The sequence below is a fragment of the Tamandua tetradactyla genome, chromosome 8, assembly GCF_023851605.1.
Source record: "Tamandua tetradactyla isolate mTamTet1 chromosome 8, mTamTet1.pri, whole genome shotgun sequence".
NCBI lineage: Eukaryota > Metazoa > Chordata > Mammalia > Pilosa > Myrmecophagidae > Tamandua > Tamandua tetradactyla.
In genome coordinates this window covers 23359737-23371810 of record NC_135334.1, presented here as the reverse complement: position 1 = coordinate 23371810, position 12074 = coordinate 23359737, and the positions used below count along the sequence as shown (strand labels likewise).

The following is a 12074-nucleotide window of genomic DNA, read 5'->3' as shown; positions in this document are numbered from 1 at the left end:
CAAAAAATTTGAAAACAAGGACTCAAACAATAGTGAAAAGGTAGAAACCACCTAAGTATTCATCAGTAGATGAATGGATAAATAAAATGTGGTATCTATACACTGAAACTATACTCAGCCATAGAAAGGAATGGAATTCTGATACATGCTGTAACATAGATGAACCTTGAAAGCATTATGCTAAGTGAAATAAACCAGACACAAAAGAATACACATTGTATGATTCCATTTTTATGAAATATCTAGAATAAGAAAATTCATAGGGACAGAAAGTAGATTAAGATTTACTGGGGCTAGGGGAAAGAAGGAATAGGGAGTTACTGATTAAGGGGTACATTTCTGTTTGAAATGTTGAAAAAGATTTAGTAATGAATGGTTGGATGGCTGGATTGTAAATGTAATTAATGCCATTGAATTATACACTTAAAAATGGGTACAATGGCCTTTTAATGTTATGTATGTATGTTACCACAGTTTAAAATATATATATATATTTAGAAGGAGGAGAAAGATCAGTGGTTGCTAGGAGTTCAGTATGGGTAGGGTGGGGTAGACGGATGAATAGGTGAAGCACAGGGAATTTTTAGGCCAGTCAAACTATTTAGTATGGCACTTTAATATTGGAAACATGACATTATGCATTTTTCAAAACCCATAGAATTGTAAACAAAAAGAGTGACTCCTAATGTAAATTATGGACTTTAGTTAATACTAATGCATCAGTATTGGGTCATCAATTATAACATGTATACCAATATATTTGTATTATATATTGTTCTGGTTTGCTAGCTGCCAGAATGCAATATACCAGAAACAGAATGGCTTTTAAAAAGGGGAATTTAATAAGTTGCTAGTTTACAGTTCTAAGGCCAAGAAAATGTCCCAGTTACAACAAGTCTATAGAAATGTCCAATCAGAGGTATCCAGGGAAAGATACCTTGGTTCAAGAAGGCCAATGAAGTTCAGGGTTTCTCTCTCAAGTGAGAAGGCACATGGCAAACGCAGTCAGGGTTTCTCTCTCAGCTGAAAGGGCACGTGGCGAACACAGCATCATCTGCTAGATTTTTCTCCTGGCTTCCTATTTCATGAAGCTCCCTGGTAGGCGTTTTCCTTCTTCATCTCCAAAGGTTGCTGGCTGGTGGACTCTCTGCTTCATGGTGCTGCAGCATTCTCTGCTCTCTCTGAATCTCCCATTCTCCAGAACGTTTCCTCTTTTATAGGACTCCAGTAAACCTCCTAAATGAGTGGAGACATGTCATCCCCTAATCCAGTTTAACAACCACTCTTGACTAAATCACATCATCCAGAAAGATGATCTGATTACAGTTTCAAACATTCAGTATTGAATAGGGATTATTCTACCTTTATGAAATGGGATTTTGATTAAAACATGGCTTTTCTAGGGGCCATACATCCTTTTAAACCAGCACACATATTTTGTGTTATACATTTTAAGATGTAAATAATAAGGGAGACTGTGAGTTGGGGTTATATGGAAACTTTTGTACTATCGGCTTAATTTTCTGTAAACCTAAAACTGCTCTAAAATGTCTATGTAGATATAAAAATAAACAAGTTGAAAAATAAGAGGGATGCCGTAATGACCTTGAGACCCTGTGAACATACTAGAACATTCTGCCTTCAAAGGAAGCTTTTGATTCTAAAGTAAACTTCTTCCTGCTTTGAGTAACCTTATTTTAGCAAGTAGAGACGTGAATATTTTTCCTTTCAAATATAGGGCCTTTATTAAATTGCAGACCTTTTTTTTCTTAACTTTTTTATTATATAGTATAACATATATACAAAGCAAAGAAATAAAAATGCAGTAATTTTTAAAACACTCTTGAACAAGTAGTTACAGGACAGATCCCAGAATTTGCCATGGGCTATCATATGATCTTCTCATATTTTCCTTCTAGCTGTTCCAGAATATAGTAGGCTAGAGGGCTTAAATATTTTTTTGTCATCACAATCAACTTTTTTTCCTTCTTTTTTTGTGAAAAATAACATATATACAAAAAAAGCTATAAATTTCAAAGCACAGCACCACAGTTAGTTGTAGAACATATTTCAGAGTTTGATATGGGTTACAATTTCACAATTTTAGATTTTTACTTCTAGCTGCTCTAAAATACTGGAGACTAAAAGAGGTATCAATTTAATGATTCAGCATTCATATTCCTTTATTAAATCCTATCTTCTCTGTATAACTCCACCATCACCTTTGATCTTTCCATCCCTCTCTTTAGGGGTGTTTGGGCTATGGCAATTCTAAATTTTTCATATTGGAAGGGTTTGTCACTAATATAGGGTAGGGAGATGGAACTATCTGATGTTCTGGAGAGGCTGGGCCCTCTAGGTTTCAGGACTTATCTTAGGGGTTGGCAGGTTATGATAGGTAGCAAGGTCTGATAAGCATGCGTGAGAGCAACCTCCAGAGTAGCCTCTTGACTCTATTTGAACTCTCTCTGCCACTGATACTTAATTAATTATACATCTTTTCCCCCTTTTGGTCAGGATGGAATTGTTGATCCCACTGTGCCAGGTCTGGATTCATCCCTGGGAGTCATCTCCCACGTTGTCAGGGAGACTTGCACCCCCTGATGTCATGTCCCACGTAGTGGGAAGGGCAATGTTTTTACTTGCGGAGTTGTGTTTAGAGAGACTGAGGCCAATCTGAGCAACAAAAATGTTCTTCCAGAAGTAACTCTTAGGCATTCCTATAGGTAGTCTAAGCTTCTCTGCTACCTACATAAACTTCACAAGAGTAAACCTCACGATCGAGGGCATGGCCTCTTGATTTGGGTGTCCCTGAAGTTTAACACAGTATCAGGGGATACCCTGATGGTAAGGTTTAATAGTTACATATTCTTTCTTCCATCCCTCTGGGGACTTTGCCACTATTTTTTGATTATCTGCTTAATATACTCTAGGATATATTCATACATTACAATAATTTATACAAGATTAAAGGACCTCTTTCTTATTCTGGGCTCCCTGTGTTTCAGTTGTTCAAATGAGCTGTACAGATAGGTTAAATTAGATTATGCACTACAGAAAATTGCAGTTCCAGACCAAATAAACCTTTCTTCCATTGGCCTCAAAAAGTATATGTGGTTCTAATTGCTTTAAACCCAACCTGTTCAGCTTCATTCTTATCTCTATCAGGTTATATATATAAAACAGCCACTCAAAATCCAGAAATAATAATCACTACTCCGGACTTAAATGTGTCTGCTCTAAAAGATTACAATCTAGGCCCCTGTTTTCTTATAAGCATTTTCTAAAGGTGACCATACCATTCTTGTTTTTTTGTTTCTGGCTTATTTTGTCTCACCAAACGTCCCACATGTTCATTCACATCATTGCATGCCTCATGACTTTATTCCTTTTTGTAGCAGCACAACTTTCAGTCATAAGTGTACACCATCGTTTGCCAATCTACTTCTCTGTCAGTGCATCCTTCAGCCGCTTGCATTCATCGGGCATCATATAGGGGGCCCAAAGTCCACAGACCATCAGCATTCTCAATTTTAGATAATTTCATTCTTCCCAAGAGAAGGAAAACCAATAAACACACCCTCACCAAATAGGAAATCTAAATTTCCTCTTAACTCTTGTTCCCCCCGCCCCCACCATTATTTACCTCTGCTGTTGCTGTGGTAGTGCTGATGCTTTCCTTTTAAACACAGCTCGTAGCATGCAATAGCAGTTTTCCCCCTGTACCCTGGACTTAAACACTTTTTGTACAAGAGTCATATCTTTGAAGTAATTCTTGCGAGAACTAGCTCATATTTCTACTGTTAATCAGTGGGACATATAGATATATACAATCCCTTTCAATCTTGTTCATCTTCAATATGGTAATATTACTTATAGACCTACTAGAGAACCACCTTCACTCTTATCTATTCCCTTACATTGGAGTTCATCCTCATTAGCTAACGGTTCACCCATCTGTAGCTTCTACGTACCTCTAAGTACCCTATAGTCTGTATTATAAGCCTCTGATTGTACCTTTATGCTGGTCATAAAAGTGGAATCATACAGAATCTAACCTTTTGAGTCTGGCTAATTTCATTCAGTGTTATGTTCTCAAGACTCATCCATCTTGTCATGTGCTTCAGGATGTCATTTTGTCTTAACTGCTACATAATATTCCATCGTATATATACCACATTTTGTAGATCCACCCATCTGTTGATGGGCATTTGATTTGTTTCCATCTTTTGGCAGTTGTAAATAATGCTGCTATGAACATTGCTGTGCAAATACCTGTTTGTGTCATTGCTTTTAGCTCTTCTGGGTATATATACCAAGTAGTGCTATTGTTGGGTCATAGGGCAACTTGATATTTAGTTTCCTAAGGAACCGCCAAATAGTCTTCCATAGTAGCTGCACCATTATACATTCCCACTAGCAGTGTCCAGTTTCTCCACATCCTCTCCAACATTTATAGTTTCCTATTTGTTTTATAGCAATTGTTCTTATAGATGTGAGGTGGTATCTCATTGTAGTTTTGATCTGCATTTCTTTTATAGCCAATGAAAATGAGCATCTCTTCATGTGCTTTTGAGCCATCTGTATTTGCTTTTCAGAAAAATGCCTATTCATATCTTTAGCCCATTTTGTAATTGGGTTGTTTGTTCTTTTGTTGTTGAGTTGTATGATTTCTTTGTATATGCAGGAAACCAAACCTTTGTCTGATGTGATTTCCAAATATTTTCTCCCATTTAGTTGGCTGCCTCTTCACCTTTTTGATCAAGTCTTTTGAGGTCTAGAAACATTGATTTTAAGGAGTTCCCATTTATCTATTTTTCTTTTGTTGCTTGTGGTTTGGATGTAACGTTTAGGAAGCTACCTTCTATTACTAGTTCTTGAAGATTTTCCCCTACATTTTCTTCTAGAAGCTTTATGGTGCTAGTTCTTATATTTAGGGGTTTGATCGACTTTGAGTTAATTTTTGTGTAGGGTGTAAGAAAGGGGTCCTCTTTCATTGGTTTGACTATTGATATCCAGTTCTTCCATGCCCAATTATTGAAAAGAGTCTTTTGTTCCAGTTCAGAGGATTTGGGGGCCTTCTCAAAAATTGGTTGACGATAGATTTGGTAGTCTATTTCTGCACTCTCTATTTGATTCCATTTGTCAATGCTTCTGTCTTTGTGCCAGTACCATGCTGTTTGACCACTGTCGCTTTATAATAGGTTTTAAAGTCAGGAAGTCTTACTCCTCCCATATCGTTCTTCTTTCTTAGGATGCTTTTAGCTATTCAGGGTCTTTTTCCCTTCCAGATGAATTTGGTAGTTAGCTTTTCCAAGTCTTCAAAGCAGGTTGTTGGAATTTTAATTGGTACTGTGCTGAAGCTGTAGATCAATTTGGGGAAAATTGACATCTTAACTATGTTTAGTCTTCCTATCCATAAGCAGGGAATGTCTTTCCACCTATTTAGATCTCCTTGATTTCTTTTAGCAGTGTTGTGTAGTTTTCTGTGTGCAGGTTTTTACGTCCTTAGATAAGTTCATTCCTAAGTACTTGATTCTTTTAGTTGCTATTTTGAATGGAATTTTTTCCTTAACTGATTCTTCAGCTAGGGCAGACCATTTTTTAAACATCTATCTCTCAGTAAATATTTAGAGTAAGACCAGCTTTGGATTTTACTTTTGCTTTGATGTTCTTCACTGAGCTTGTTTCTCTTGGTTTCTTATCTATAGGGAAGTATGGGAAATGGAACTGGACAGACTCAAGAATCAGGATGGCGAAATAAATCGGAACATTATGGAAGAGACAGAGAGAGCCTGGAAAGCAGAGGTGAGATCCTGAGCTGATGCCTTGAAAGCCTTGATTTTTGGTATAATATTAGAAGAACCACCAAGCCTTTATTTAAACTATCTAGGATAACCTTGGCTGTGTGTTAAAGTTAATAAAATATCTGTGTGTGTTTGTATGTGTGATTTCTTTAGATCTTGTCACTAGAGAGCCGGAAAGAGTTGCTTGTATTGAAACTAGAGGAAGCAGAAAAAGAGGCAGAACTACACCTTACGTACCTCAAGTAAGCATCTCCCCATTCTAGGGTTATTATTATTATTATTATTTTTAATGTGTCTCCCTACATGTATGTATAACTATGTCTGTGCAAACAGACAGGGACAGATATGTGCTGTGCATATCATAGGGAATTTTGTTCACAATTTTTTTGGGGGGTGGGGGGCGGGGGTGCATATGCTGGAAATCCAACCCAGGTCTCCTGCATGGCAGGTGAGAATTCTACCACTAAACTACCTGTGTACCCTCCCATTCTAGGGTTTTAATGACCCTGAGGTTCTCTTTAGGTTTTTTAAATCCTAAGCCAGCAAGTCTGGCACTTACTCTGTCTTCAAGGGAATTTTAAGACCATCTCTGCTCAATAGTAGTTGCTCAATGATTTATCTTCCCATATTCTAAACTTTTTTCTCTGTTCCCTTCTACAGTCTTATAGCTTTGTACTTTTTATTGTATTATTTCCATTTGGAGAAACGATATCTTTTATGCTATCAAAGACAAAGGTCTTTGTGCTCTTACATAATAATTTCTGTTCTTTCTACGATGGAACTTGGAAGACTGTTGTGGCATTTTCGGACAGACAAGAGTCCTTCCTTGTAGTTGGCCCTTTTTGTCAGATATTTGATTTAAAAGATGATGAAGTTAAAGGGAGGTAGAGGACTTAGAATCTTAAACTTCTGCGGCACTTGCTCATACCTATTCTCTTAAGGCCCATTAACCAGCTGTTGCTTTGCTATCTCAGAGAATCAGGGACAGAGAGTTATTTAATTCTGTAAGTTCCTATTGGTTTTTCAAAAGGTCAACTCCTCCAACACTGGAGACAGTTCGTTCCAAACAGGAGTGGGAGACAAGACTCAATGGAGTTCAGATAATGAAAAAGAATGTTCGGGTAAGTGTACTGATGAGTGATCACTCAGTGTGAGTCTGCGTAAACATGTCTGGTGATGGGGAGGCAGCTTTTTGGGGCAGGGACTCTCCTGCCACTCCCCTTGTTTTCCTAATAATTGATGGTGCTTGGTTTCTGGAGAAGCTCACTCTACTTAACAGTAAAGGATAATCCTTCCTTTTCTCTCTTGTAGGATCAATTTAATAGTCATATCCAGCTAGTGAGGAATGGAGCCAAGCTGAGCAGCCTTCCTCAAATCCCTACTCCTACTTTGCCTCCACCCCCATCAGAGGTAAGAGTACTGGCTGGCTTTGGCGAGTCTATCTTTCTGTGTTGGTGGCAGAGCCAGAATCTTCTTGCTTGCTCTTCTTATGAAGATATTGGGATCAGTCCCTGTTCAATGCAAGAGTTGTTCATTGATTTCTGCTCCAGTTCCCTAAACTTTCTTTTTCTTCCTTTCTCTCTTGTCGTCTACCTCTTCCCCTCTGCAGACAGACTTCATGCTTCAGGTGTTTCAACCTAATCCCTCTCTGGCTCCTCGGATGCCCTTCTCCCTTGGGCAGGTCACAATGCCCATGGTTATGCCCAGTGCAGATCCCCGTTCCTTATCTTTCCCAATCCTGAACCCTGCCCTTTCCCAACCCAACCAGCCTTCCCCACCCCTTCCTGGCTCCCATGGGAGAAATAGTCCTGGCTTGGGTTCCCTTGTTGGCCCCCATGGTCCCCACATGCCCCCTGCCGCCTCCATCCCGCCTCCCCCAGGCTTGGGCGGTGTTAAGGCTTCTACTGAAACTCCCCGGCCCCAACCAGTAGACAAACTGGAGAAGATCCTGGACAAGCTGCTGACTCGGTTCCCACAGTGCAATAAGTAAGTATCTTTAAGGATTAATTAAAAAATATTTATCAGAGAAATGTTTATGGGTTAAAATAGGGGTGGTTTCATGGGTGTTCCCCATAGGTATAGAATCTCTCTCTCCACCGTTTTTCTTCCTTAGGGCCCAGATGACCAACATTCTTCAGCAAATCAAGACAGTACGTACCACCATGGCAGGCTTGACAATGGAAGAACTAATCCAGTTGGTAGCTGCACGACTGGCAGAACATGAGCGGATGGCAGCAAGTACTCAGGTCAGAAAAACTACTTGGGGAGAACTCAGGCCTGCTGAGATATTGGAGAGAAGGCAGATTTCAGAAAGATTTGTGGTGGGAAGAAGCATTGCAGCCAGGGGTATCTAGTCTTTCTTCTTCCTTTTCTGGACTGGGAAATAAATGATTTCCTTTTTGTTGTATGCTCAGTTTCTCAGACTTTCTTCCCTTACTCTGACAATGTTTCTGCCCACAGCCACTTGGTCGCATCCGGGCCTTGTTCCCTGCTCCACTGGCCCAAATCAGTACCCCGATGTTCTTGCCTTCTGCCCAAGTTTCATATCCTGGAAGGTCTTCACATGTAAGACTCTTTCTTTGAAAACTGGGATATGAAGCTGGGGGTTAAGGGGGAGGGGCTTTACAGTACAGAAAGAAACCATCATCTCATCAGCTGGGTTGTTTGTAGCCCCTATTGGGAAAATGAAGTGATTTAGGCAAGAATCTGTAGCTGAACTTTTATTTCTTTTGATGTAAAATTTTTTTGCTGCATGTAGATAGTGGATGTGAACATGGGCATTAAAGGCATGGAACCCAGACATTACTTAACCTTTGATCATGTGTCCTCTCTCTGCAGACTCCAGCTACATGTAAGCTATGTCTGATGTGCCAGAAACTTGTCCAGCCCAGTGAGCTGCATCCAATGGCATGTACACATGTGTTACACAAGGAGGTAGGTGCTACATACTTTCCTCATTTTCCACATTTTCTTTTCTGTTAGCTTATATAATTTAATTTTTCTTGAACCATTGGCTGTGTTGATATTAAATAACAATATCTAAACTTATGGGTTTAAAAAAATTATGGCGTGAAGATTAGTAGAAAAAGAAATATTGCTACTAGGATCTCCCAGCTCCATTTGTCCTATTTTCTCCCTTCAGGGGACTAGATAAGCAGTTCATCCTGGAGCACTGATAGGTCTCTTTCTTGGAAAATTGACAAATTAGAGATGATCCCATATATTTAAACCTTATTTCAAATTTGACATTGTTAATAGATTTTGCTGAGTATGAGATTAGTAATGAATGAACAGAATAGCCAGAGGGCCTGCCTATTAGAGATTATCTTCACAAACAGAGGTTATTCCTATTTTTTACTGTATTATCACGCAGTTAAGTCTCTTAGCATCAAAGCTAATTCCTTCTTTACCATTTGGTTTTGCTTAAAACTGAATTTAATTTTAAATTCCTGGTAAGGGAAAGTCCTGAGAGTGATGGGTATTAAGAGATGGACATTTACCTAGCCTAAATGGGTAAGAGGGAAGAAGCCACAACACAAAGCAGCTTCATACTATTATTATCAGACTGTTAATGTACCCTGTGAAAAGGACAGGTTCACCTGCTCTGAAGATTATTTTGGGGTTAAGAGTCAATGAAGTAGCCCTTCTGTTCCCCCATGGTAAGAGCTTTTCCAATCTTGTACACAGTCCTTAGGCCATTTTCAACCTTAATGGCTTCCTCTCCCCTTCCTTCCCCCTCTTTTTCTCTCCTCAGATAAACCTGAGGTGTGTCTTTCTTTCTTTCTAGTGTATCAAATTCTGGGCCCAGACCAACACAAATGACACTTGTCCATTTTGTCCAACTCTTAAATGACGGATCTGTCTGGGGAGGAAGAAGAGGAGAAACTGATGTGAACAGGAAGGAGCGGGTTCAAGATTTCTAAAACTCTATATTTATACAGTGACATATACTCATGCCATGTACATTTTTATTATATAGGTAATGTGTGTATAGAAAGTCTGTATTCAAATGTTCGTAAATGAAAGTATGTATATTATGCAGAAATGGTCTGTTCCCCCCTCATCTTGCAGTTCCTTATGGAGATGCAGATTGTAGGGAAGATGATTTTTAGTTTGGTCTTGAAATTATGATATTCCTGCCTAGGGCTGTTTTCAAATACAATATAAAAACCATCTTTGAAGCTGCTGTTGCTCTAAGGCTATTCTGCTTTGATTTGGCTCAGCCTCTAGTCCATTTAAAAAAAAATAAGCTCATATATGCAGGTCTGAACCCTGGTGCTTACCCGCTGTCCAACCAGATGCCTTGCTTACCGAAAGCCTCAGGAAACCTCAGTGTTGTGTTAGCCACTCTACTCCAAGCGGATAAAATGAGACTGATTGAGAAGACAAATGTGACCCTAATGGTTTGACTTTTCATTGAATATTTTACTGTGTTAATGCTCATTGTTTGTACTAGACATTAGATTTACAGAATGTTCTGTTTTACATCAGCAAAATTCACAGACCAAGAGTAGCAACATAACCAGGTCCCATTTCCCCCACAATCTTCTGTCCAGCCTACTTCCTGGATACAGGCATCCATTTAGATACTGGCACAGTCCACAGGTTTTTTCTGGGCCAAACCACTGACTTGGCTACTAATCAAGTTCTCACAGATCAGCCTTATGAAGTCCTCACCTCTCCTCCTTTACTTCTGGTCTCCTAGTCTAACTAACTCACCTCCTCCCCCCGCTGAAGGTTAAGGCAGTTGGTTCACAACCAAGTGAGCTCCAGGCAGGCACTGGGGTGAGGAGATGTCTGTGCAAAATTACTTACAGAATGATCTTGGCTACTGAGTTTTCATTTTTTGAAGCAAAAAAAAAAAAAGCCATGTTTTTTGTTCTTTTGTTCTGGGAAAAATGAAGAGCAGAGTGATATGAAGAAGGGAGGTTGAATTTCAAGTTTATAAATTATTTTTCTGTGGGTAGCTGTATGGCACTGGATCATTTTTCCATCTATGCTTATTGAATTTCTGATTTTTAAGTTCATACCTGGAAAATCTGATTGTATTAGACGTTTGAATCTTTTCCTATCCTTTTGTCTTTTACTCCTACAGGAAATGGCTTCAGCTCCCTTGTCTTTGGGAATTAATCAAGTAAAAATGTTAATCAAAAAGAAAAAATTGGCTCCAGAGGAAGGACGTCATTATATCACCAAGAGCTAAACTTTTCTCATTCTGAAACCTGGAAATGCTTACTAGCACCAGCAGTACTTATCAGGGTAGCAAAGACTTTTCCTTTCAGAGCCAACTAAATTCTCTCCTCTTTGTCTTTGTTATTCTTTCCCTTCTTTGTCACTCTTTTCTTTCTTTGTCTTTCATCCTTGCCCATCAGCTCACGGAGTTATTCTTTCTCATCTCTTACCTTACTTTCCCAGCTTTATTGACTAGCATCAGTTTAAGCAGCTGAATTTCCTGGGTCCAACTTGACATCTAGAAGGGTGATTGAAATGGGAATGGCCTTAGTACTGCACGGCTGTATATATCAGATGACCCATTTTTCTGTGGTTAATGAAATATTGATGCCTCCAGTTTAGTAGTTGTCATGAATAGGAACTGTGGCAAAAATGCTCCTTTATTATTTTCATTTTTTAAATCTTATAATCAAAGATTCTCCCTTCATGTTTGCAGCAGCCTTTGGGATACCTGCACTATTTTTCAGCATGCCCTGAAAATTTAGATATTTTCTCTTCTAAAAATCGCTGAAGCCAAAGAAGTAGAGAGAGAGAGAAAAAGGAAGAGGTAAATAGGGGGACTTAACTGCTTCTTCATAGAAGCCCAGCCAGAAAGCCAACTATAGCAGGAGGACAAGTGTTTTGGAGAGCTGTGCATGGAAGCTGTGGTCTCGTTGTTCTTTTCTTTTTCTTGTTCAGGAATAATTAGAAAGCAACCCTTAAGTTTTGGCCATTGTTGTTCTCCCTTTTCCCTCAGTCCTCTGGCCTGCAAGGTCAAAACCAGGCAGAGCAATAGGAAAGGCCTCAAATGACGTGAATGAAGACGGGACAGTGATTTTTCAGGAGTAGGATTTTAAAAATAGAGATATATAATACATATTTTTACAAGCTAGAAGCTGTTGTCAAGATTTTTTTTTTACACTTAGAGTTCATAGTTTCAGGGTAGAGAGGAAGTAACTATAAGAAGAAAAATAAGTATAACCAATTTTCTCTTTAAAAAAAAACAGGACAATGGGACTTACTAATAAAGGGGTTGAGTTTTATGCCCTGGAAAAA

At 39.0% G+C, this 12074-nt stretch overlaps 1 protein-coding gene across 5 annotated transcripts in view; it reads left to right on the top strand.

Moving 5' to 3' along the window:
- Positions 1-10197, top strand: part of RNF214 (ring finger protein 214) — a 94746-nt gene extending 84549 nt beyond the window's left edge. For all 5 annotated transcript variants that reach the window (XM_077112804.1, XM_077112803.1, XM_077112802.1 and 2 more), the window contains 9 exons: positions 5712-5808; positions 5961-6049; positions 6838-6928; positions 7119-7217; positions 7417-7793; positions 7921-8053; positions 8268-8372; positions 8646-8741; positions 9595-10197. In XM_077112804.1, the coding sequence (XP_076968919.1) occupies positions 5712-5808; positions 5961-6049; positions 6838-6928; positions 7119-7217; positions 7417-7793; positions 7921-8053; positions 8268-8372; positions 8646-8741; positions 9595-9660 (1153 nt within the window). In that variant the 3' untranslated portion in view covers positions 9661-10197. The remainder of the gene's footprint in view (positions 1-5711; positions 5809-5960; positions 6050-6837; positions 6929-7118; positions 7218-7416; positions 7794-7920; positions 8054-8267; positions 8373-8645; positions 8742-9594) is intronic.
- Positions 10198-12074: the final 1877 nt, after the last annotated feature.